The following is a 26071-nucleotide window of genomic DNA, read 5'->3' on the forward strand; positions in this document are numbered from 1 at the left end:
ACTCTACATACTTGATCTGTTCCATTTGCTTCCAGACAGTCTCTTGGACTATGCTATCTAATATCACCAGGGACCTGTTTCACAAAGCCTTTTTTCAATGACAAATGACATAAACCAGTAACAAATCTGCTGATAACCAATCAGAAGCAAGGATATCACTAGCTTATGACAAAAACTGTCATTTGTCACTGATGACAAGTTGTGTGAAATGGGGCCAAGAACTCAGCTGATGCCTAGGTCACATCAAAACTTTTTCATTTCAATGTCAGTTCCTTTCTAGATCTGTGAAATGCATGCGTTTCCATGCATTTCTACCCTATAATGCATTGTTGATTTCTTGGTTTTAAAGCCCCACTGAACTACTTATAGCTACTTGCACCCTCTTAGCAAACAATACCTAATCGGTGACCCTTTTTCATATGTTAATTGAGAGCTGATTTGATGAGATTACCACCTGTCAGTGACCTTGCAGGGAGGTCTAATCCCCCTGGCCAAACTAGTGCAGACAGGCTTGAAGTATGCAATTTAATTTCAATGTCACTTCCGTACCATCTTGATGCCTGTATGATGTGGAGAAAAGAATGGATACGCAGCAGCAAATTTGAAATTCAAAGATGTCCCAAACATTCAATGGCCTTTGCGTTGTTGATCCGTTTTGTAGCGTAGCTATATCAATGTCACTTTGGATCCAATTCAATTCATGTATTCCCAGAATGATGTGGGTCATTTCTCCAGGTTTCAAATCGAAATAGAAATGCATGGGCTCAGTGCATTGGGCTAATCTCATGGTGGACGAGCTGATGACTTTTCCTTCCCAAAATTCTGCTCAGAATCTTGTAATCCCTGAAAAAGACTTCTGTATCTAGGCATGTCTCCATTTCATTCTCCTTCATCTCATGGTTTCATCTTCTCTCATTCTTTCTATTGATCAGCAAAGCCAATACCTGAATGACTGAATGAGAAATGATGATAACTGTTCCTTCTCAAAATTCTTCTAAAAACAACAATAAAGTCTTATATTCCACATTATATTACAGTTTTCTGGGTCAATCTTTCAACGATCACTTTTTCTTCTTCTTTGTACTCCCTGGAGTTGTTAACGTTGACTTGGTTACTGATTGACGGAACTTCTTGGACTGTTGGAAAAAGCATAGAAAGTGCACTCATGTGTTAATTACGTACATGTGTACATTCAAACAAAATTCTCATTCCATGCAGACATGTGAATGAAAATTCAATGTATTACAAATTTAAGTTGGTTTTAATAGAAGTGGAAATGAGAGAAATGGGTCAGTGAAAGTTTGAGCAAAAACAGACTATAAATAAGAAAGTTATGAATTTTTGAAAGTGCGATCAATCTAACACAAATTTGCTCTGTACTAAAAATAATTCTAAAAATAATTGTTTTTTTCCCTAATGACAATTTTAAATCATACATGCACCCTAAATATAATTATTGCAAAATATATTATTATACAACCCCTGCATGAAATACATCTATTTCGTCATCAATAATTAAGAAAATGAAAGTTATGAAATTTCTGTACAGCACAAATTGGAGAGGATCTCGCAAGATACGTCGGTGTGTTGCCACTTTGTGTTTCAAAATGTTTAAATATTTATCCATCCTGACCAAATATGCCTTTATTGAGATCGAACTGAAAACCACAGCAAGCAACTATTTGGTGGTTTATTGGTGTCTGGTCGTATATGATCCAATGCTTTGAGAATAACCTGTGAGTGCTTGATCATCGCTTTAAACGCATTCATCCAATCATTGCTCTCTGGTTCTCAGAAAATGTATTCAAATGCTATTTAAAGTGGACTACATGAGACCGATTGATGTTTGATGAGAATACATTCATACTCTAATGCATTCTGGTTCTCATCAGATAGTATAATCAAACAATAAGCAGACTACATGAGACCGATTGATGTTTGTTTTGAATACATTCATACTATGAATGCTCTCTGCTTCTCAGAAAGTATATTCAAATGCTAAGCGAATGACATGAGACTGGCTGATGTTTTATTTGAATGCATTCATACTATGAATGCTTTCTGGTTGTCATCTGACAGCATAACAATCTAATGCTACAAGTATTACCTGTGATTGCTTGATCTTTGCTTTGAATGCATTCACGCAATCATTGCTCTCTGGTTCTCAGAAAGTGTATTCAAATGCTATTTAAAGTGGACTACATGAGACCGATTGATGTTTGATTTGAATACATTCATACTATGAATGCTTTCTGGTTGTCATCTGACAGCATAACAATCTAATGCTACGAGTATTACCTGTGATTGCTTGATCTTTGCTTTGAATGCATTCACATCAATCTTGCTGTCTGGTTTGGGTGCTGGTTTGGTCTCCGATATTGTAGGCTCCTTAGGAGGTATGAAAGGCTTCTCACGTTTGTCTTTTCTCTTCACTTCCGCCTCAGCTTGCTTTATCTGTGACAAAACAACAAAAAAGAAATCATATTCAGGATTCAAGTTTTAATGTCCATGTAAAATATAGAACCCCCCCCCCCCCTAACTAGGATTACATGCAGTGTAAATCCAAACAAATTGATGGTATACAGTAGGCTTGCGGGTGCACCATGTGTGAGAGAAGAGAGGGTTGAGGAGTCCTGAAAAGGACTCTGACTCTGTAATCTTTCTTGGGGGTGTGTGTAGTCCTGAAAAGGACTGTTTGTTATCTTTCTTGGCTTATAGTTCTAAGCAGAAATATAGCGCTTGGAGAGGATGAGTGGCTCCACGTTTCGAACAGGTTTACTATCCGTCGTCAGGAGACACTTACAAGCAGCATCCAAATTGATGATACAACTACATGTACATACTATTAGTTGACAGGCTATGTGAATATGAAGGGCACATTGCGTGGGCATGTCCACAAGATCTTACAGACCCTATCCAATGAAAGTACAACTTTATATCACTGGAAAGCTGGATAAACTTAGAATACAAATATAAAAGAATGACAAATATTGTTCCTTTCAATATTGCACAAAAGCAAATTAAAACTGCACGGGTCAAATTCACCTTTAAAGCTGAGGTGATCACTGTTCAAGTTTTAATAGTACTTCTATTAAAGACCGTCACCACTACTGGGCCAGAAGGGATTAGACCACACAGAGAGCCATCGAGGTCACTGTGACAGGTGGCTATCTCATTAACTCAGCTCTCATTTAACATAAGAAAAAGAGGATCATGGGGGACCAACATGCACCGATTTGGGAAGTTTTCTATATAGAGGGAGCAAGTAGCTACAAGTAGGACAGTGTGCCTTTAAAGCTGAGGTGATCACTGTTCAAGTTTTAATAGTACTTCTATTAAAGTGCTTAGATAAGACCCAATATGAAGTGAAATGACACATATGACGTCAATTTATGTTCAGAACTAAATTTGGTTATATATATATATGAGACTTCAGAAGAAAAAATACTGCATTACATCACCAGTAAGTTAGATATTTGGCATAGCTTTGAAGCTAGGAAAAATAAACTGTCGCTTAGAATAAACATATCTGGAAGATAACCCTAGAAAATGGTGCTTCTGGTTCTGTTTGTGACTGCAATCACATCAAACTCTCATTGGAGTTTGATTGCAATAAAAAGCAGAAGTTCATGTAGATACCTTGATGGTTCTTATCGTGGAGTTGAACTTACCCTTTTCTCTTGCCTCACTTTGGCCTTCTTTTGATTCTCTCTTAGGAAATATTCCCCTGTAGCAAGCTCCTTGTCAATCTGAAAGAGGTTTGGAAGAAGAAATAAAAGTTTGAGTTGATAAGTCAATTTATTGTACATATTGACGACAACACCAGATACATATGATTACAATTTGAACTATAAACCCCAAAATAGTTTCTGGTTGTTGTGGAGGGAATGGAGTAAAATCTTTCTTTGTCTCTGTCTCTCTTCTCCTCCTCTACTCTGTTTCCTTCTTTCTATCTTTGTTTTTATCCTTTTCTCTCCTTTTACCCCATTTCCATCCCTGCCTATCTCCCCCTCTCTTACTCTATCCCCCCCCCCCTCTCTCCCTCTCTCTCTCTCTCTCTCTTCTCTCTTTATATACATCCACCTATCTTCTCTCTTTCCATTACCTTAGTTTCTGGTTGCTGTGGAGGGAATGGTGTATACTCCTTCTTCTTTCCTATTTTCTGCGGGCGTTTCCTCTTCTTCAGGTTCTTGGTCCTGAACTTGGGGAGGAACCTATCCCACGATTCACTCTTCAGTTTATCGTCTTTCATCAGCTCTCGTTTTATCATCAGAACCTTTAAAAAAAAAGAGGAAAATTGGGATACAGTATAATCAAATAATATCCAATTACTTCTATGATATACCCTTTCCTCGCAATATGTTGCTTACCGTATTTGCCGGCGTAAAGGCCGCAGTATTTTTGGAAGAATAAAAATCAAAAAGTCTAGGTGCGGCCTTATCGCCGGCAAATACGGTAGTCCAGTACTAATAATGGGGATAAGGGAGGTCTTAACCCTATAAGTGCTAGACAAAGCTTAGTCCACTTTGTTTTCGTACTTGATTTTACCCAAATGGGCCACTCTCCACCTGGCATGCTTGAGCACTAGTTACTTTCGCAGTTTGGTTATAATCCATAAAAACAATCATTACACTTTTCTGGATTTAAATAGCATGCAATACGTTTGTAATATCTCAAAGTGGTTCACAGATACGTATACTATAATCCTGGTCATATGATTCAGGCTTGCCTACATAATGTATGCACATTCTCACTCCCTGGGTAGCATTCCAGCCAGGCACATTTTCAGAGGCGCTCACAATGCTGAACGAAGTACAAGGACTCTCGCATAATAATGTTGCAGTGCCATAAACATCACAGTGTGATGGACACAAGCGCGATTGAAGAAAAATAAGTACTTCTCATATAGCGCTTTGGCCTTAATACCTCGGTTATAGCCAAGCTGCCAACTAGCTGTAACCAGCAATCACGTATATCAGGACTCCATGTACACCTGGGTGAGGAGAGGCAAATGCAGCTTAATGCCTTGCCAAAGGACATTAGTGCTGAGCTCGGATTCAAACCCTGTATCTTGTGATCTTCAATCCGGAAACTTATCTACCAGGGCAGCACTTCACGTAACCGTCACAAGTACAAGTTAGCTGACATCCGATAGAATCATGTTTTAATTTGAATACACACGTCTTCATAGGATGTCGGCGAACTTGTGCTTTTGACAGTTTCGTGAAACACTGCCCTCAACACAAAACCTCTACTAGAAGTCATCTTTATCTTGCCTTTATATTATATATAGGATGGACATTGTTGAGTGTGTCTGTGACTATCTTGTTGACGTCCCGTAAACCTTTGTGAGGTCCGACTGCCGATACAGTGTTCCCCTGCACCATGATGTAACAGTTGGTGAGCAACTCGATCGCCTGCAATAAAAAGGAGAAGTAAAATTTGTTTAAAGCCTGTCTGCACTAGTTTGGCCAGGAGGGATTAGACCACCCGGCATGGTCACTGACAGGTGGTTATCTCATCAACTCTCCTCTCAATTAACATAAGAAAAATAGTCATGGGGGACCAACGGGCAGCGCTTAGGCATTGTTTCTAAATAGAGGGAGCAAGTAGCTATAAGTAGTGCAATGGGGCTTTAATACAACTACTACACTGTACTACTTCTAATACTAATACCACTAAGTAATGATGATGATGATGATGATGATGATGATGATGATGATGATGATGATGATGATGATGATGATGATGATGATGATGGCGATAATAACAGCAAAAACAGCAAAACTAACAACAACATCAACATTTTCTTTAAAAATCATAATTTGTTGTTGCTGATTGTTTACATGTACATGACTTTTGTGTTCTAATTTTTGTTTGGAGTTAACAGCTGAAGAAAATCCAAGGGCCTATGTTGACCCCTCCACTACATAAGTAAATAAATGTCCTTTGTTTAATTCACAACAGTAGGAGTAGTATTTTAACAGTAAATCTAAGGATGTTCCATAGTAATGTTTGAGTGCACCTAACTGCACATGGCCAGCTGATCATGTATTTGCTATGAACAATACCAGGAACTCCAGCAGTGTGCATGGTGAATACATAACCGGCTAGCTCTGCACAGCAAAGGTGCACGGTGCGCACGGACATTACTGCAGAACGACCTTAAGCACTCCCTCTTATCCACGTCATCACAGCGTTAGACATCTTGCTTTTGTCATTTATGCTCTAAAGGTCTATGTGGTTCTTTACATTGGTTATTTCTGCATGCATGGTCATTTTTTGATTGTGAAATAAAATAAAGGAATAAAGGAATGGATGAATCAATGAATAACTGAATAAATGAGTAAATGAAAACCAACACACCTTAAGTGTAGAGCCATTGGGTCCAATAAGTCTCTGTCTTCTTTTGACGAATCTCTCTCTGTTCCTCACCATACGACCGATCTTAATCACTTCTGCAGAGACGTCGTCCTCTAATATTCGCATTGCCTGAGAGAAAACAAGAATGGAAAATTTTAATAATAGGTACCATTCACTTTAAAAAAAACGAATTTGTTTACATCTACAGTGTATAAACCAATCTCAAAATCTGGACCCAAATTGTATGGGATAGGAAAGGATTAATGAGAATGAAGAAACATCAAGATGATAAGATAAGGTTCCTTCCAATTTCCACAGAGAATGTACAGCAGTGTCAATTAAGACCTTTTTTTTTTACTTGACTATTGTTCAGGTTCCATGAACTCCCCTGATTATATGATGAGATCAATGTAGGCACCATCATAATCTGTTAGCTTATTAGTATCTAAACTATCATTTCTATCAGTTCTAGATCCGTCGTAATTGTATGGGAACTAGGGCCCCATCTTACAAAGAGTTGCGATTGATCCAAATTAATCACAAATTTTGCAGTCTCCTATCTCCTATGTACATAGTTGCGATTGATATCAACTCTTTGTAAGACGGGGCCCAGAAGTGCCTTAGCCAAAAACATCCATGGGCAGTGCTGCCCTCTATGGCAAAATACCGTAGTTGAGGTAGCGAGAATTGCAAGAGGTGAAATGAGTTCTCCTTACCTGTTCAAAAGGTACACTCCTGGCTAGAAGCTTAATCATGTCCCTGGCTTTGATGATGATGAACGGATCCCACGTCTGTCTCGTTGTTTTGACCGTCATACTGCCCTCTATGAGGTCAAGGTTGGCTTTGATGCCCTACAAAAGAGTGAGATTAGATAGTGTGAATTGTCCCATATTATTCAAATGGGAGTGTTCTCATTACATTGTATGATTTAATTATGGAGAAAATAAAAAATCGCAAACATCAAAATAAACAGAGTAACGTAACTTCATTGTCTCTGCATAGTACCTCTCCTTCGTATCACATCAATCATTCATGTAGACATCCAAGTTGAAACCCAAGATCATCCATCGTGAAATGATCAACATAACAAATCGAATCAGTCTTTCTAAAAATCAAATACAGTCAAATGTCCTGCATAAAGAGTTGGGATGATGAGTGGCATTGCCAGATATAACAAGGCTTCAACAAAAATTATTTGATTTTTCTTCTAAAATTGCATGAAAATATGAACTCTCCAATCAAATTTGTACAGGCAGTGACACTTCTGTTGGCATCACATCCGCCAGCCCCGCTTCCAGCACCACGCCTATACCTCCAAATTAGAAAGATGTGATTCCAATTGCATCATATATATATAATTGTTTGGATAGCTTAACAAATGATCATAATACTAATTAAGAATAACATGTACAGTCAAACCTGCTTTAGTGACCACCTGTCTACAAGGACCACATTTTTTGTTTTCCTTGAAAATGGTTTCTCATTGAAACATGTACTAAAGGAACCTGTTTACAAAGACCACCTGTCTACAAAGACCACTTTTTGTGTTTACCTAGTGGACAGGTTTTGACTGTACTTGCATGAAAACAAAATATGTACATGCAACAGCACAAATTCCTTTTTTTTTGGGGGGGGGGGGGGGGGTTCGGGGAGGGAGGCCAGGGACGTGCAAGCTCATCACACAAGACCCTGACGATAATTGGTAGACTGGTAAAAAAGTCAAAAAGAAGAATGCAAGAAATTTGTTGGTGAACTCACATGTTCGTTTAGAGTCTTCTGGACCAACGGCCAGCATTCCTTGAGGTACTTCTCGCGATACTTTGGAAAGAGAGTGGCGAAGGAGCTCTCTCCTGCCAAGCCGTGGGGGTTATCCTCCTTGGTGAATGAATCCTTCCAATCAGGAGGCACCTCTAAATCATCCTCCTTGGTTGCCATGGTAATGGGATGCAGACTGAAGGGATTGGCTAAGACCAGTTGCCTGTGTAAATAAAAAGGACGGACATGATTTCACAATTGCAATTTTTTTTAATTAAACACATTCCTGAAAATTGAATTTAGATGAACAAATTGAAGATAAGTGGTATCACGAAGGGAAACATCATGGTCAACAGATGATCTCTCTTTGATCTCTCGTAAAATTGCATTGTAATGTACATGCATTTCACGCATTTACAGCTAAGTTAGCTGGTCATCTAGGTTAGATGGCGCTTCTAGCAATATTCGCAAGCTTTCTCCTCACACTAATATCTTATAACGTCAAGCGAATGGCAGCCAGCAATAGCCAATCAGAAGGGCCCTTGTATCCAAAAAGCGCCAGTGTTTGAAAATGAGGTCAAGATTGGTCGATCGTAAAGGCTAGAGCGCATGCCAACTGGACCAAAATTGTAGCGTGTCCGAGCGGACATGCTTTTCAGAAGCTCACTAGGAGCTTGTAGATTTCTTCTAGATTTTTGCCAATATTGTTTAAAATTGTCTCAATACCGAGGCTGCGTCTCACGAAACCGTCTTAAGTAAAAGTTGAGCGACGTCCCATTGAAATGCGTGTATTAAGTTTAACACGTGTTTCAATGGGAAGTCGCTCAACTTTTACTTATGATGGTTTCGTGAGCAGAACCCGGATATTTTGGGACTGTTTTGCTTCTTTATACTGATGAATTTAGGATTGAATTATAGTGGATTCATACAGGCCTATACTTAGGATCAGAGTCAAAAGGTAAGCAAGTCTTGTGGGCTTTACTAACACATACCGCACACTTAATTACACCGTAGACTGCACACAATTGAATTTCTCGCCCTTTTCAGGCAACCAACCAGGGCATGGCCTGGGTAACACTCACCGGCCAGGGCGAAGAAAGAGCCACCTCTTTTACAATCCAATGACGAAGATGAATTCCGAACAGTAAAACACTCCTGTAGGGAGCAGAAACCCGAGAAAAATACGCAGGCACGAAGGAAGCATTGCAATTGAAAATCTTTCAATGAGAACAGAATCTTCTTCCTCAGAAGACCAAAATACAACCCAGAACCGCCAATCGGAACTCAAAATATTAATTACCCCCATTGATAAATCAAAATCGCTAAAGAATGTGAATCCCATTACTATAGCTAGAAATATCTGTGAAGCATGTCTGAACCCTGTGGAATTTATCAAACCCACAGCCAAGGTCTCTTTATCAAATGTAAGAACCACAAACAAGTAAAAGCACTATCTCAAATTAGTAACATAGGAACCACCCCAGTAAAAGTTGCAGAAAAGTAGCAGGTTGTGAGAACCCTGGTCATATATGGAGTACCTACAGAAATGACAAATAACGAAATTCTCAATGAATTGAAACACCAAGGAGTAATTGATGTAAAAAGAATCATGAAAAGGTTGAAATTGAATGTAAAATCAATTGAAAGTGAAGAAAACAGACCTAATTTATTCCAATGAGAAGTGTTATCATCGCATTCAACCGTACAAACCTCCCCAGGAACATAACTATGTGTTATCAAATGTTTGAGGTTAAACAATACATTCCCCCCGTTTTGAGATGCTTTCAATGCCAACACTACGGCCACGGGATAGCTCAATGCAGAGCAAAAATGAGATGCGTCAGATGCGGAGAAGACCATAAATTTGAGGAATGTAACCGAAAAGATAGACCGATATGTATAAATTGTGGAGGGAACCATTCGGCAGCCTTTGACGGCTGTCTTGAAGCTAAGAAAGCCAAAAAGATACAAATAGTAAAAGTCAAAACAATCTTTCATATGTGAACAAGTTGCAAAAACACAGTTGGAGCAAGAAAAACCACAGCAGAAACCACAAGCCAACCTCCCTGAATCACATCCCTCCCGCGATGTTAACTCAGATAACCTCCCCTGTCACCCTGTCACATTAAACGTTAAGCCCAGCTGGCAAATGGAACTTTTGAAGCTTTAAAAGAATGAAAAGCCATTTGGATGCAGAACAGAACTAATGAATCATTGTGCTATCGAACCTTACACTATACAAAGTTATAGAATTAAGCAAAATAGTGAACAAACATGAAAACCCATCTTATATACATCAACGCAGTTTAGAATTGATCGGCACCAAATGGCCAATACAACTACACATCTATACAGATGGGTCAAAGGTTCCAAATCTTGGAATAAGTTCTGCTTCTTTTTATGTACCATCCTTTTCCTTTCAACAAGCCAAACGATTGGCGGATCACACATCATCTTTCAGAGCCGAACTGGCTGCAATCGTCCTTGCACTCAATTGGCTAGAGAACATTAATGTGTATGTTGGCATTGTTATTTTTTGTGACTCCGTAAGCGCCCTGCTCGCCATAAAAGATGAAAAAGATATTACATTTGTAACTGAAATTATTAATTAAAGTACAAAACTATTGTATCAAGGAAAACACTTATATTTAGAATGGATTCCTAGTCATTGTGGTGTACATGGAAATGAAATGGCAGATTTTTATGCAAAATCTACTTTACAAAATAACGTTGAAATTTGTAACAAATTATCCTTTTCTGAAATAAAGAGTATTATTACCAGCAAATATATAAAACTCTGGCAAGACAGATGGAATAATTCTTATAGTTTTCTTAGACAGATACTGCCTACAGTAAATCAACCATATGTAAGTTGAACAGATTTGAAAAATGTGTTCTCCATAGATTAAGAATAGGAGTGATAGGTTTGAACTTGATAGGATTAATCTTTAGTATTTGATAAAAACCAAACATCAAATTGGCAATGAATTGATTGTAAAGCACTCAGTAGTAGGGTTGTCACCCAAGTGCTGATTTTAGTGCACTCTGATTTTGTACAGTGGTGTTGAGAATCAATAATTCAATTCAATTCAATTCAATTTATTTTGCCAAGCAATACAAAACATACAGGGTAAAAGTAAAACAGAAGAAGCAGTATACAAAGTTTCACACAATTACAACTACTAACATAGATAAACACAGAAATACACAGAATCAATTTACAAACATGAATAATACAAAGGAAATTGCTAATGCTGGTGGCAGCCAGAAAGGAGGTGGTCCTTATATGCGGCTGACCAATTATAATCAAATATAAAAAATTAGGCTATAATAACAAGTAAAACAAATAACAATTAGTCAAGGAGGGGGGTTTCAACCACTTAATACAAAATCCTATTTTTGGAACTCTTTACTTCCTATTTATTATCATTTCTTGTTTAAATCATGAAGCAAATATTATTTAAACAAAAAAAGAATCCCAGAAAAAAAATCACGAATTGCCATGAAAACATTCATTTCAATTTCCCTGTTTCGGAGGCAGTTATCGACATAGCGAGCCAGTTTTCGACTGCATGTTCAAAGTCAATAGGAAGCGGCATGCGCCGCGCATTTCCGTGCAGATCTATAGCACTAGCGGGTGGAGCAGGTATCCCACGCCGGAGCTCCCCGGTGCTCACCATGTCGAAAACTAGCACTGCGTTGATCGGAAATTGGAATCTGAATTAGACAGATATATTGTGTGTGCGTTGCGGTGTCCGGCTGCATTGATTTAATACATGCGATGAGATACTTTTGAGCTCTAAATCTGAAAAATACTTGAAATAAAGCTCATTTTATGGTACCCATATTTCTTAAAGACACGTGTAAGATACTCGATTTTTCAGATTCGGGTAGCGCGATCGCCGATTACATCGCTAAAATGTGATATTTTAGGATATATTTTCCATTGCAAATGTGGTTCTTCAGTGACTCTGGTATGGTATGGTATGTGTGGGATATGTGATATGATATTATGCGATGTATTTTAAAGGGATTTTACCATGCATCCAACCAATCGGCCGAAAACTGGAGATGGTCGATTACCCCCTCCTTTACTCTAGACTACAAGTAAAACTAAAATATAATGAATTTAACAACGGTACAAATCTGTAGCTAATATCAATATAGGTCCGTCAAGTATTTTTTATATTTACGTTTAGTCTTTAGAACAGAACTCAGATTCAGAAGTCTAAAACTAGGGTGTCTGAACAATTTTTCAATTTTCAATTTGGGATCGTTTTTCACCATTTTTGTTTGATATTTGAATTAAAAATGTTATCAGAATAATACATTTCAAATTTCAAGTCTCACCAATGTTTCTATCAAAAGATTCAGCCCCTTCGAAACGCTGCAATATTCATAGCATTTTGATCAGAATCGACGAAAGAGACGTACACGCAGAATTATGTTGTTTAGCTAAATTTAGCCAAACAGCTGTATCACGCGATATGCAAGCATATGCATAGCGTACGCATGTTATGCGCAACTGGCAGCTTGAGCCACGTTGTCCCCGCGCTATTTGCCATTGACTAGTATGGATAGCCATTACGCACAATAATACCCGAAAGTGAATACACGTAATAGGCAATGGCAATATTGCGGAGACAACGTGCACGTTGTCTCCGCAATATTGCCATTGCCTTCAGGATCACAACAGATAAAGGTAGGCAAATTCATGCAAAAAAATATATTCAAGAAATTGACTTGAAAACACATCAGACAATTAGTCTGAACCGAGTCAGAAGCAAATTTAAAGAAATTATATTTTTAAATGTTGTAAAACCAAAGATAAAAGAAGAAAACTGACCAAGTATCTGTACTAAAAATCGTACATGTAAAATTGGTCGTAGACATTCGACAGCTGAAAATGACGCGCACGGTTGTGGTACGTGCGTTTTCGAATCCAAAATCGTATCTCACACACACACTCTCGCCATACCGCGAATGGTCCGTCGTGGGGAGCTAGCCGCCCGAGAGTTTGCCAGCGATACCAACGCACCCTCGGAGCTCCGCAGCGCACAATTTTAGCGGAACTTGAAAGGTTCGAGGTGGGAAGGTGGCGGGCTAGCTTTTTGCCAAAACCCCGCTAGAACGTCTGCTGGCAAAGTGAAAATAACTACGATCGAGAACATCGTCGGTTTCAGTGAGATAATTCTGAATTCTAATTGAGACTATATAATAAATTATATCGAGAAAGAAACCTCGGTAGATCTCTTAAAACTATACAAAAGCTTGTTTATTTCTCTTTTTTGACATTTGTTTTCGAGCCATTTTTTCGTGCGCGAGTCAATGCAAACTTTATATTACCAAACTTTCAACATGCAAGGAACGGGGAATACTCGCGGACCCCGTATCAAATTCGTTGCAAAAAAAAATTTCAAGGGTGATTTTGAAGCAGTGAAGAAAATTTGCGCTGCGATGCGCAGAAATATACTTGAAAGAAACTTTAAAAAATCACACCTGAATTTTCAGAAAATCGTATTTGCATTACCGAGCCTAGTTGTGAGTTGTTTATAACTCAGATTTTATGAAGATTTGTCGGAAAAAAATGTCATTTTTTTCCGTTTGGTGGTCATTTCTAGGCTAATATTTAAAAAGTTGCATCAGTAATGGGCCCGATGTTTCTCTTATCGTACTCGCATGTTATTTCTGCATAGATTAAACATAGGATGGTTAGGGGTAAGACCGGATAACATTATAAAAAAGATATATCCTTCCACCCTCCCATATCCAAGTTTTGGGCTGATTATTGCCGACCCACCGCAGCAAGGCCATTCAGATTTTCGTACGCTTGCGAAGCGCCCTCTAGTGCCCCATGAATGTGCCTAGACTAATAAAGGTTTGAATCTCAAATTGAAAAAAAAAAACTTGACTTTTTTTGCATGGTCGCGTAATGAACGTAGACTGCATAGGGATGCGTGCAGTCTCTATGGGAAGAATTTTAGCACACAACATCGGGTGCGCGATCAGACACCCTACTAAAACTGTTAACAAATTTCTATTCATGTACGAGGTACGGTACTCCATAAGCAAGGTCCATTATATATTACTGTACGTTTATATCAAGTTGTATGTACAAGTGGCAAGTGAAAATTCTCAGCATTTCTAGTATTCATTATAAAAGGGTGACTTTAATTCAAATTGTTAATAACACACAAAGTAATGTTGTTGAGTGGGTGATGACATAGGTCTACACAAATATTAGACCGAAAGCTTCAGTTTCTATACCGTCGGTTGTTCCACTGAGACTACGTCTGGCTCCACTAGACCTCCGGTTATAGAGACAGAACGATCGCCTATGCCAGCCTATGTTGAAGATATCACGGCTAGATTTTAGCCGTTAGGCCCCTCCCACAAACATGAACAAACTTGCCACGGCCGTATTGTTATGCCCCCAAAATCCCCCAAAATGTCATTTTACCTCGTGCATATCCAATTTTACATTAGGCCTAGGCTATAATACATCGGTTCCACTTACTAACTTGATTGAAATAATCCGTTTAATGGTCCCTTTTAAGGAAATTATGGGTCAAAATCGACATCCATGTTGAAAATCTTGCAAGCCGTGTTAAACTCTCGCTGCCGTCAATCTCATCCCTTCTAGTCTACGCCGAAGGCAAAATGATTATGAAGGAAAAACTGTGCGCCATCTACACGTTCGTAATGGCGTTATCACAGTTTTTCCTTCATAATCCTTTTTGCCTTCGGCGTAGACTAGAAGGGATGAGATTGACGGCAGCGAGAGTTTAACACGGCTTGCAAGATTTTCAACATGGATGTCGATTTTGACCCATAATTTCCTTAAAAGGGACCATTAAACGGATTATTTCAATCAAGTTAGTAGGGTCTAAGTGGAACCGATGTATTATAGCTTTTGGTGTGCACCTCTATAGGTAGCCTCTCTCATTTTGAGCTCTGTAATTTGTTTCATTTTTTACCAATTTTGGTTGGATTTAGTATTTGTATTTTCAACATTGTGTTTGATATTGGTCAAGGAACAGAGGTAATCAATTTGTAAGGTGTATTTTGGTGTGAATTTGCAGTATTTCTGTTAAGTTTAATGTTTGATGTTCTTGTTCAATTTTACTGTACAGGCATGTGCATTAAGCTTTACTGGTACTTTGCTTGTATACCATTTGAATGTACTGACATTCACAATAGTCTCTTTTGTATGCTCCTTTTGTGTAAGCTATTCCTGCTTGTACAATGGATGGAAAGCCATTGAAAGTGTTGTTTTCTATAGGGCTTGTTTTTTCTATTCTGTACACTTTGAATCAGCCCTATATAACCAAGGAATGTTTCACTTGTACTGGCTCACACATGAAGAGCCTCCACTGTAAACATCTCAAATATTGTAGTCAACCTATACTATATTACTGTAATTCGACAGCTACATTTCGATGTCTCCTTAATTCTGGAGATATCCAGCCCAATCCTGGTCCAGTGAATTGCACTGAGAATGTTTCCAATATTGGCCATACCAACTCACCTCCTTATTCAGCTGATTGTACAGCTTTACATATTTCATACAACTTGAATGATCTCCATCAGATTAATAACCAGCCGCTTAATTTACTACCCATGAATGTTTGGAGCAGGATCTGCGATCTTGGCATCGGTCGCCGACGTCGAACTCATCGCGGACGTGGGCGGCGTACGATGCCAAGGCCGGATTTCCCTCCACCAATGTCGGTATCATCCAATAGCCTCAAACTTGGCCTTTGGAATGCACGTTCCATGACCAATAAAACACACGCAATTACTGATTTGATTGTTGAACATGATCTAGATGTTCTAGTCATCACCGAGTCGTGGCTCTCTGGAGACAGTAAGAGGGATGGTCTCATATTAGCTGATCTAAGATCTGGTTTGCCTAATTATGATTTCACCCATCGACCCCGGTTATCTTCCAAGGGCGGTGGGATTTTGCTTCTCTATAGATCCACGGCTCGCTGTACCTTGAACAACAACAATGATTTTGCATCTTTTGAATTACTGGATGTCACACTCAATCTGACACCTTCATCTGCTGTAAGGTTGTACTGTATTTATCGACCACCCCCGTCTGCCAATAATAATCTCTCCAACGGCACATTCTTGGATGAATTTCCAACTCTCCTTGAAGGTGCTGTTGACTTGTAGATGATCATTTTCCTCTATTATTGGGTGATTTCAACATACATGTTGATGATCCCAATGATAATTTTGCAAAATCTGTTATGACATGTGTTGATTCGTTAGGGTTCAAGCAACATGTTCGTGAACCAACCCATCGCGCAGGTCACACTCTAGATTTGATTTTCACAAGGAATTCGGATGATGTCTGCAACGTGAACTCGCTATCTTCCATGCCTTCCGACCATTGTGCACTTGTCACCACTGTCAATATCGCAAGGCCGAAGAATCCCAAGAAAGAGGTTTCCTTCAGGAAATATCGCAGCATTGACAAGGACTCTCTACGCAACTCTATTGACACAATGTTCCATTCACTTCCTGATCTATCTTGTCCATCTGCTTCCGCGGAGCATTACAACTCATCTTTGCGGACGTTGATTGATGAGCACGCTCCAATCCAGGTCAAGACTGTATCAATCAGACCTGATGCGCCATGGTTTACCGATGATATCCAGGAAGCCAAGAGGCGAAGGCGTCGTGCGGAACGTCGTTCGATCAAGTCTGGACTTTTTGTTGATAGAGAGCTGTACCGCCGTGAATGCGATTCATATTATGAGTGCATCTTCAATGCGAAGTCAGCGTATCTCAAAGATCTCATCAAGAATGCTGACACTAAAGAACTGTTTCGTCTTGTGAAGACACTCTCAACGCCCACTCAATCTTCACCTCTTCCAGATCATTCTTCTGATAGTGAACTCGCCAACAGATTTGCTACATTCTTCAGGGAAAAAGTCGCCAAAGTTGTATCCTCTTTCCCTAATGTAGTACCAGCACCAGCTTCAAGATCTTTTGCTCCAGGCCCTCGTCATGAACTCTCTGATTTCTGCCTTGTATCCCTCTCACAAGTCAGGAAGCTCATCACTTCACTTCCTTCTAAACACTGTAAGCTAGATCCGATTCCTACCTGGCTTCTAAAGGAAGTCCTCGATGAACTCCTTCCTCACATAACCAAACAGTTCAATCTCTCGTTATCATCCGGAATAGTTCCAGAGTCTTTTAAGACTTCTCTGCTTCTTCCCCTCCTAAAGAAGCCGAGTCTCGACACGAATGGACTTAAGAACTACAGGCCCATCGCAAACCTGCCATTCCTTGGGAAGGTTTTGGAACGTATTGTGTCACTACAGCTGAAAGCCCACATTGACAATCTCGGTTTGTTTCCAATCCACCAATCTGCCTATCGGAATCATCATTCTACTGAGACTGCAACTGTCAAGGTCCTAAATGACCTACTTCTAGCTGTAGATAAGGGTAATGAAGCTGTCCTCATCTTGCTTGATTACACTGCCGCATTTGACACTATCAACCACGACCTGTTACTCCATCGCTTAGAGAACGACTTCTCCATCACCGGCACCGTACTTCAGTGGATTCGCTCCTATCTCATGCACCGAACTCAGAAGGTGATCATCAATGACACCAACTCGGAATCATTTCCCCTCATCTGCGGCGTTCCTCAGGGTTCCGTGGTCGGCCCCCTCCTGTTTATTCTTTACACCAGCCCTCTCTCAAATGTTATTAACCTTCATCAGAATATTCAACACACTATGTATGCAGACGACACCCAGATTTATGTAACTCTTCACCCAAACAGCAGGACAGTAGCCGCGAACAAACTCACCAGTTGCCTCAATGAAATCAAAACCTGGTCTTTTCAAAACTGTCTCTGCCTTAATGATTCCAAATCTGAAATGATTCATATTACTTCTAAATTTCGGAACTCAGACCCCTTTCCTGATCTTGTTATGAGTGATGGCTCTCTCAGTTGTTGTGCTTCTGTGCGTGACCTTGGTTTAAATATTGACAGCAATCTTACTTTCAAACAACACATTAGTAATATTTGTAAGTCTGCTTCCCTTTGGTATATATAAGATCAGTAGAATCAGGAGGCTACTTGACCGACCCACAACTTCAAAATTAGTGCATGCTTTTGTCTCGACCCATATCGATTACTGTAATTCTTCTCTTTCTGGCCTCCCTCAGTCACATCTAGTTCCACTTCAAAGGGTACAGAATAGCGCTGCTCGGCTTGTGACTCTCTCGCGTAAATCAGAGCACATAACTCCAATATTGAACTCACTACATTGGCTTAAAATTCACCACCGCATATCCTTCAAAATTCTTCTCCTGTGCTACAAAGCTATCAATGGCTTAGCCCCCTCTTACCTTTCCGATCTCATATCCTTACGTTCCCGTACGTCGTCACGAACACTTCGTTCATCTTCCACATTACTGTTAACACCTGGACCCCGCACTAACACCCGGTATGGTGACCGCGCCTTTTCAGTTATTGCCCCCGCTCTCTGGAACAAACTGCCCGCCTTTATTCACTGCGCCCCCTCTGTATCTCAATTCAAATCTCTACTCAAAACCTATCTTTTCAAATTGTAAATTGCAGTTGTGCGTCGGTCAATGGAGGTGCGCACCATATTTGTCTTTATTTAGTTGATTGCCACTGTTTTTCTTACCTTATCTATGTTACTTTTGTATCTTTGCTTTTTCTTCTAATTTAATTCTACGGGTTATAGTCTTCTCTTAATCAGAACACTGTGCGCTTAGAAACATCAGTATTAAGCGCCTAATAAATGTTATGTATTATCATTATTATTATTATAGCCTAGATCTAGGCCTAATGTAAAATTGGATATGCACGAGGTACTAAAATGACATTTGGGGGGATTTTGGGGGCATAAGACAATACGGCCGTGGCAAGTTTGTTCATGTTTGTGGGAGGGGCCTAACGGCTAAAATCTAGCCGTGATATCTTCAACATAGGCTGGCATAGGCGATCGTTCAGTCTCTATAACCGGAGGTCTAGTGGAGCCAGACGTAGTCTCAGTGGAACAACCGACGGTATAGAGACTGAAGCTTTCGGTCTACACAAATATATGCAGATGGGACCGTTGACAATTCCCCTCAGTCACTCATGACACGATTTGTAATTCACGTTTTACATCAAGCCAGTACAAATTCACACTCATAAAATGAACAATCCCAAACGCATATCACAAAATATATCCATCTTATACATCAAATCCATGAAACAAATGAATAATATCAAACTTACACAAATAATTGACGGGTGAAGCAGACTCATATAGCTCATGCACGTGTGAAAATAAAGCGCCCTCTTTCTATATGTCGGTTCCAGGGCAACAACCACTGAACTCATCCAACTTGCACGAATTTCCGTCAAGTCGGGAATTCAGTTGCGCTAAAATTCTTTGAGTTGCGCTTGAAGTTTGAACGCAATTATTTTTTTTAATACAAGAGCACCCTCAGAGGCGGCGCTGGGGGGGGGGGGGGGGTCGCATCCCCCCCCTACTCTTCCTAGTAGGCCTACCCCAAAAGTACCCCTTTACTTTGACAAGTGCCCCTTTTCCTTCGAAAAGTGCCCCTTTTCCTTTGCATAAGTGCCCTGGTTAATATGGTATGGTATATTTCATTTATTCACGGTTAAAAACATAATACAAATTTGCCCGCATTCAGCAAAAGCTGTTTTTCAGCGAGGCCGTGATTATATATAACAGAATATAAAACAATGAAAATATTTACAAACAAATATGCAAGTTATAATAAGTGAACATATTTACAGAAATTTAAGTACAAAATAGAATCATAGTGATAAAGTGAGGGGGAAAAAAATTATCTACGAGTTGAAAGAAGTGAGCAAATATCTTGAATTTTACTTATCTCAATGTTGTAAGATTTCAAAAACATTTATTATTCTGATATCGTTGGGTAGGTATAAAACAGTTTTGATGCATGGTATAATGGACTATGTTGAAGAAAATTTGTGTGAGGTCTTGGAAGGGGGATTTGTGAATTTGCATAACGGAACATATATAGCCTACTTTAGTATTAAATTGGATCAATGAAGATAAAACAGGTGGACCAAGATTATGTAACAACTTAAATACAATAAAAGCCTGTTTGACCCATTATTCTTTTAGCATGTCAATTTCAAGGGTTTTATAGAGAATTTCAGTGTGATATCTACTATTCACTCCAAGTACAGATCTCAAACACCTATTTTGTAGAGTTTGAAGTTGTTTTAACCGAGTTTCTCTACCGTTCATCCAAATCGTGCTGCAATAAGCGAAATGAGGCTGAATTAAGGTTTTGTACAGTATTAATGCTCTTTTCATCTGTGAATTGTCTCATTCGCTTTAGTGCAAAAGACGTCTTTAAAACCTTTTTCTTTATATGGTCTATTTGTGGGTTCAATGAGAAATTGCAATAAAAAAAACCCCAAGATATTTGCATTCCATTACTCTAAGTAATTCTTTGTTATTCAGATGAATATCAACATTACAGAAACGACTCAAATTGGACTTTGAGCCGGTTAACATGACCTGGCATTTGTCAACATTAAGCAACAATTTATTATTCATTATTTGACATTTGTCAACATTAAGCAACAATTCATTAATCTCTAGCCGTGCCCCTTTTTATGTACGAGAAACGCCCCTTTCGCGTTTTGATAAGCACCCATTTCACCTCCGATAATTGCCCTATTCAAATCTGAGAGGTGCCCCCTTTTGCTTTGACAAGTGCCCCTTCCCCTTTTAATATCTAACCCTTTCTAACTCGGATAAGCGCACCTTATATTTTCACATGTGCCACAATTCCTTTCTAATAAGTGCCCCTTTTCCTCACGGTTATTGTAAATGACCCTATTCAATTTTGAGAGATACTCGTTTTTCTTTGACAAGTGCTCCTTCCCCTCCTGATAAGTGCTCTTTTCATCTCTACTAAATGCCCCTTTTATTTTGACACTTCCCCTTTTCCTTCTAAATAAATGTTCTTTTTTCTTTTTATAAGTTCTCCCTCCCCTTCTCATAATTACCCCTTTTCATCTCTGATAAGTGCCCCTTTATTTTAGCATGCGCCTCTCTTTCTTTCTAATAAAAGCAATTCCCTCTTCTCATAAAAGCCCTATTTCACCGTAATCACCTCCGATAAATACCCCTATTAAAATCTGATCGGTGCCCATTTTCTTTCAACAAACATTTCCCTTTATTATGAGTGCCCCTTTTTTATTCTCATAAGTGCCTCTTTTCATAATATTGCAGTGCACTTTTCACCTCTGATAATACCCTTTTAACAATGATTCGTGCCCCTTTTCTTGCTAATAAGGAACCTACCCTTGAGCGCTAAGGGGGGGGGGGGGCATCTCCAATGTGTTTTCCTCCTTTTTTGCCCGGGTCCCCCCCCCCCTGGATCCGCCACTGCCTACGTGTGTGGCGTTTTTCTTCTCTCGCTCTCTCCTATTTATAAAGCTCCTATATAGTTTCCATTCATGAGTGTAAGATTTTTCTATATTCATTCTATTAATTTATAATGCAGTTCAAGTATAAATCAAACCGGAAAAAGAAAAGTCACTTTTTTGTTTAAATATATTGTCTTCGTTTATGTTGTTATAATACAGTCAAATCTACTTTAGTGACCACCTGTCCACAAAGACCACATTTTTTGTTTCCCTTGAACGTGATTTCTCATTGAAACATATTGTGCTAAAGGAAGCTGTCTACAAAGACCACTTTGTGTGGTTCGCTTGGGCGGTCGCTATAGACAGGTTTCACTGTATCGGATTTGTTGAATTTACTGTGTTGGGTTAAATTAGTGATCACATATATGAATTTTTTTAATTTTTGGTATTGTTATCATTATCACAACTCTTTGTTGAATATATATGTACCTATTGATATGTACAACTCGTGAATAAAGGAACATAAAACACCTTGTAATACAAAAAATAAAAAATGATATTCATGATCATGCTTTGCTAATTCCCATCCAAACAACAGGTTCGAGGCAGAGACACAAAAGCTTTCGGCCGTGATGACGATCGTTATATAAACCTCATATTCCTGCTTTCAAATTATTTGCTCTTTTTCATTGAAGTAGTCGAAGGCCGCATCTCCAACTAATAATAATAACAATAATAACATGAATCAAATCAAATAATGGAATTAACGGATGGAAATTCGAGTCAACTTTCACCTTTGATATGGCAATTAATAGAAAGCCAAAATAAACTATTTCTGCCCCACCCCCCCCCCCCCTCCTGCACAGTCTCCTTTTGGGTGTCGATTCATTCGTTTCTCTGACTTTTCGTTTGATTTTTGTTCTGAAATGAAGAAAAAAAGAAGAAAATTTGTCTGACATCAAGCCATGTAACTTGGAAACAAATACCAGTAATAAAATGCCTTCCAACTTGTTATGCACCTCTGGGGTACATGTAAAAATGTAATTAAATCAAATTTATTTTTGTTCTGAAATGAAAAAACAACAGATTTGTCTGACATCAAGCCATGTAACTTGTAAACAAATACCATTAATAAAATGCCTTCCAACTTGTTATGCACCTCTGGGGTACATGTAAAAATGTAAGTTCAATCAAGAACATGTATTATCTTATAATAGTAGGAAAAATATCAAATATCAACTAACATGGCCCCTCCCTATTACACAAAAAATAGACGATGTATGAAGAATCGATTACACAAAAATGAATGAATAGAAAGAAGGAAAAAAAAGTAAGAGCTTCTCAGTCACGTCGAGCAGTAACTGGTACAGATTAGCACGACATTTCTTTTCATTCACTTTTTATTCAGTGATGAAGATTACATACAGTCGGATTGTTGTTCTCTGGTCGAACGATGATTGACATTGAAAAGAAAATGACACAACTAAAATCTTGACACGAAGGATAGCGACGACAGTTGTAAGCGTTTTCCTTTTCTTTCTTTTGGACGGAGGATATAGCAATGAGAGTAGAATTTCCTTTCTGAGTTCTGACCTGTCAAAGGAATTAAACTGCAGAAATATAATAGCACAAAATAACTACGAAGGATATAGGGCGGGTTGGACGATTCTTTTATTCATTTCTTTTCTTGTTTTTTATTTTTATTCAACGATGAAGATTATGAAAGATTTTATTCTCTTACAAATGTAATATGGTATGTAATGAATGATAAGCTTTGCGCAAAGTAGTATACAAGGTCAACATTACTCTTGTTTAACTCTTTTTTTCTTTTCTTTGTATTTCAGGAAGAAGATTGTGATCCTCGTACCGGTTTAAAAAGAAAAAGAAAAAAAAAACGGCACAAATATTTGTGATGATACAACCGAGTTCAAATTACAACCTTTATTGACTGAAAAGGTTTGATGGCCTTCGTATATGACTGAACTGCTTACATAATTCGTATATCAAACAGAAACCTCAGGTCTTCCCAAAAGTCTCTCCTTAATATCCCTTGGATAAAAACAAGTTGTGTGGGTCACGCTCTTTTCATGTTGCATAAGCAGAGCTTTTGAATAAATTGCCAGAACAAAATATAAAAATGTGAGTGTGGGCAACTGTAAAATACGGCTTAAAGCCAGTCGCTGAATAAGCGGGGGGGGGGGGGGGGGGAGGGGAGTGGGTGAAGAGGACATATTTTATTTTATTTTTTTGTCACGAAATTTGTAATTTGACATTTTGCTCCGTTGGGGGGGGGGGGGGGGGGGGGGGGGGGGGGTAAGGAGGTCACCTTTTTAGGTCAGCCATTGGCATATTTTTTTTTAATAAACAATTTTATTTATTTTTTTGGCCGGGGGGAGGGCACATTCCTGTTTTCAGTACATTTTGGGCGAATTTAGGGCTGATTTTAACATCTCTTTTTTTGGCGGGGGAGGGGGGCAACCACTGTTAAACGCTTTTGTTGGTAGCCTAGTCGGGAGTCTGGATTTGGGAATACTTTAAAGCCCCACTGTACTAATAGCTACTTTCTCCCTCTATAGAAAATAATGCCTAATCGGTGCCTGTTGGTCCCCTGTGATCCCTTATTCTTATGTTAATTGTGAGCTGCGTTGATAAGATAGCCACCTGTCAGTGACCTCGCTGGGTGGTCTAATCCCTCCTGTCCACACTAGACAGTCTTTAAGTTTTTTAGTCAGCTGTTGAGCGAAGGTAGAATCCTCTCTGATCTTGACCTTCTCACCGTATGTTTGTCAAAATTATAACAATGCACATTGAGTATATAGCGAGGTTTAAAAAAGAAAGACTTCGGTAAATATTGGATACAAATCCGATGGGACATAAAATGTTTATTAACCTCATAAGCTTTTGTGTGGCTTTTGTAGGGGAAACCCCGGTGTAGTGGTCCACCTGCACACCCCCAGTATAGTACGATAATACTTTGTAAAGAGGTCTGTACTCAAAAGGAAGAAGAAGAAGGGCCCTTGGGGTGTTTCACAAAGTTCCTAAGCTGAACTTATCTCCAAGTTGGAGTAACAATTATGGAAAGCCGTTAGCATCTATGAACATATTTTATACAAGTTATTTATTTTAAAAGGCATGAAATGTTGATTAAAATCATTCATATTTTCATTATCAAGGACAAGGAGATTTCATGTTCATTAATAGAAAGCCTACAATACTTAAGGTTTCGCTTTTGAATATATTTTATTTTATAGCTACACAATAATTAATGGCTCTCCATAATCTTGAAGTCCAGCTTAGAGTTAAGTTTGACTTCGGATCTTTGTGAAACACCCCCCAGTTCAAACACCTCCCTGGTTACATGCTTGCTGCATGAGCATGACTGATCACGCCAAGAGCACGTGGTTCTTACTTAGATCCTCACTTAGATCAGCATTGTTGGAACAAGGTGATTTATCGACCATGCTTTAGACCGATCATGACACTCACGACTCAGCCATGCGTTAGCTCCATGGTTCAGCTAACAATGAACAAAACAAAAACATGAAGGCCCAGTCACACCGGAAGGAACTTTTAGGTTTACACGCCGACATAGTGGACTGCTACGTGTGACATCCTTTTAAGGCACTGCCTGGCACTGCCAGTACCTTAATAAAATGACGTCACGTTGACATTGCCCACACAGCAGTCCCCCGGTGGGACACTCACCCGCAGACGGTGACACGTATGACCGTTACCACAAATGCAAATAACCCCCTTTTGCGGTCAATTTCAAGGACATTTTGTGGAATTTAACCCCCTTTTTTACGTCAAAACAAAGACAAAATCGTACTTTGGAATACCCCTATTTATAAGATTGTAAGGACACTTTCGCAAATTTACCCCTATTTTACCATATTTCAAGGACAAGACTCGGCTCCGAGAATTTTTCTTCACGGTTTTCTCTTTTCCCTTTTCCTGACCCCTGTTCATCAATTTCGAGGACACCTGTGCACCCCTATTTTCTATATTTCGAGGAATATTTTGTCCGCGGACATTGCTTAAAGCTTATCTGCCATAGTTTACAGGAGGGATTACACCGCCCTGCAAGGTCAATGGACAGGTGGTTATCTCATCAACTCAGCTCTCAGTTAACATGAGAAAAAGAGGATCATGGGGGACCAATGGTCACCGATTAGGCATTGTTTGTTATATAGAGGGCGCAAGTAGCTACAAGTAGTGCAGTGGGCCTTTAAAATTGACCCCTATTTCCGCGATTTTGGTAACGGTCATGCGGTCCGGAAGTCACATCGAGGCAAGTCCCTAAAGAGCTAGCTAGAACAACAACACCGTCGATAGACAGAACATAAGAATGCTTTAGGCCCAATCCCCACGCATAGCCAATGTTTTGTTGGTTATCGCCCGGTGTAGCTAGAGTCGGTCTGGCGATGTGACTGAGGTTTTATGGAAAAGTTCAAACGACAAACATCAAACTTCTCCTGCGCTGGTCCACAAGATGGTCAATACTAGAGCACCAGATTACGTTCAGGAGTG

The 26071-nt window shown here is 39.2% G+C and overlaps 1 protein-coding gene across 2 annotated transcripts; it reads right to left on the reverse strand.

The window, feature by feature from the left end:
* Positions 1 to 781: 781 nt before the first annotated feature.
* Positions 782 to 19481, reverse strand: LOC581644 (KRR1 small subunit processome component homolog). Of its 2 annotated transcripts, none has more exons than XM_030989156.1 (9): positions 19397 to 19481; positions 8122 to 8341; positions 7080 to 7214; positions 6367 to 6492; positions 5277 to 5417; positions 4106 to 4276; positions 3672 to 3749; positions 2299 to 2454; positions 782 to 1136 (listed from the first exon to the last, which is right to left on the reverse strand). In XM_030989156.1, the coding sequence occupies exons 2-9, from the start codon at positions 8296 to 8298 to the stop codon at positions 1062 to 1064; spliced, it is 1059 nt and encodes a 352-aa protein (XP_030845016.1). In that variant the 5' UTR covers positions 8299 to 8341; positions 19397 to 19481; the 3' UTR covers positions 782 to 1061. The 2 variants fall into 2 exon arrangements, with proteins under 2 accessions (XP_030845016.1, XP_030845017.1); XM_030989157.1 differs by lacking the exon at positions 19397 to 19481 and adding an exon at positions 9201 to 9256.
* Positions 19482 to 26071: the final 6590 nt, after the last annotated feature.

Source organism: Strongylocentrotus purpuratus, unplaced genomic scaffold (genome assembly GCF_000002235.5).
Source record: "Strongylocentrotus purpuratus isolate Spur 01 unplaced genomic scaffold, Spur_5.0 spur5_scaffold_18, whole genome shotgun sequence".
Classification (NCBI taxonomy): Eukaryota; Metazoa; Echinodermata; class Echinoidea; order Camarodonta; family Strongylocentrotidae; genus Strongylocentrotus; species Strongylocentrotus purpuratus.

Excerpts from the sequence above, each read along its gene's own strand:
- LOC581644 (XM_030989156.1), bottom strand. The coding sequence starts at position 8,298 with ATGGCAACCAAGGAGGATGATTTAGAGGTGCCTCCTGATTGGAAGGAT. Across the intron at positions 6,493-7,079 it reads GGAGTGTACCTTTTGAACAG|GCAATGCGAATATTAGAGGA; the intron begins GTAAGGAGAACT and ends GTTTTCTCTCAG. Across the intron at positions 3,750-4,105 it reads CACAGCAACCAGAAACTAAG|ATTGACAAGGAGCTTGCTAC; the intron begins GTAATGGAAAGA and ends AACCTCTTTCAG.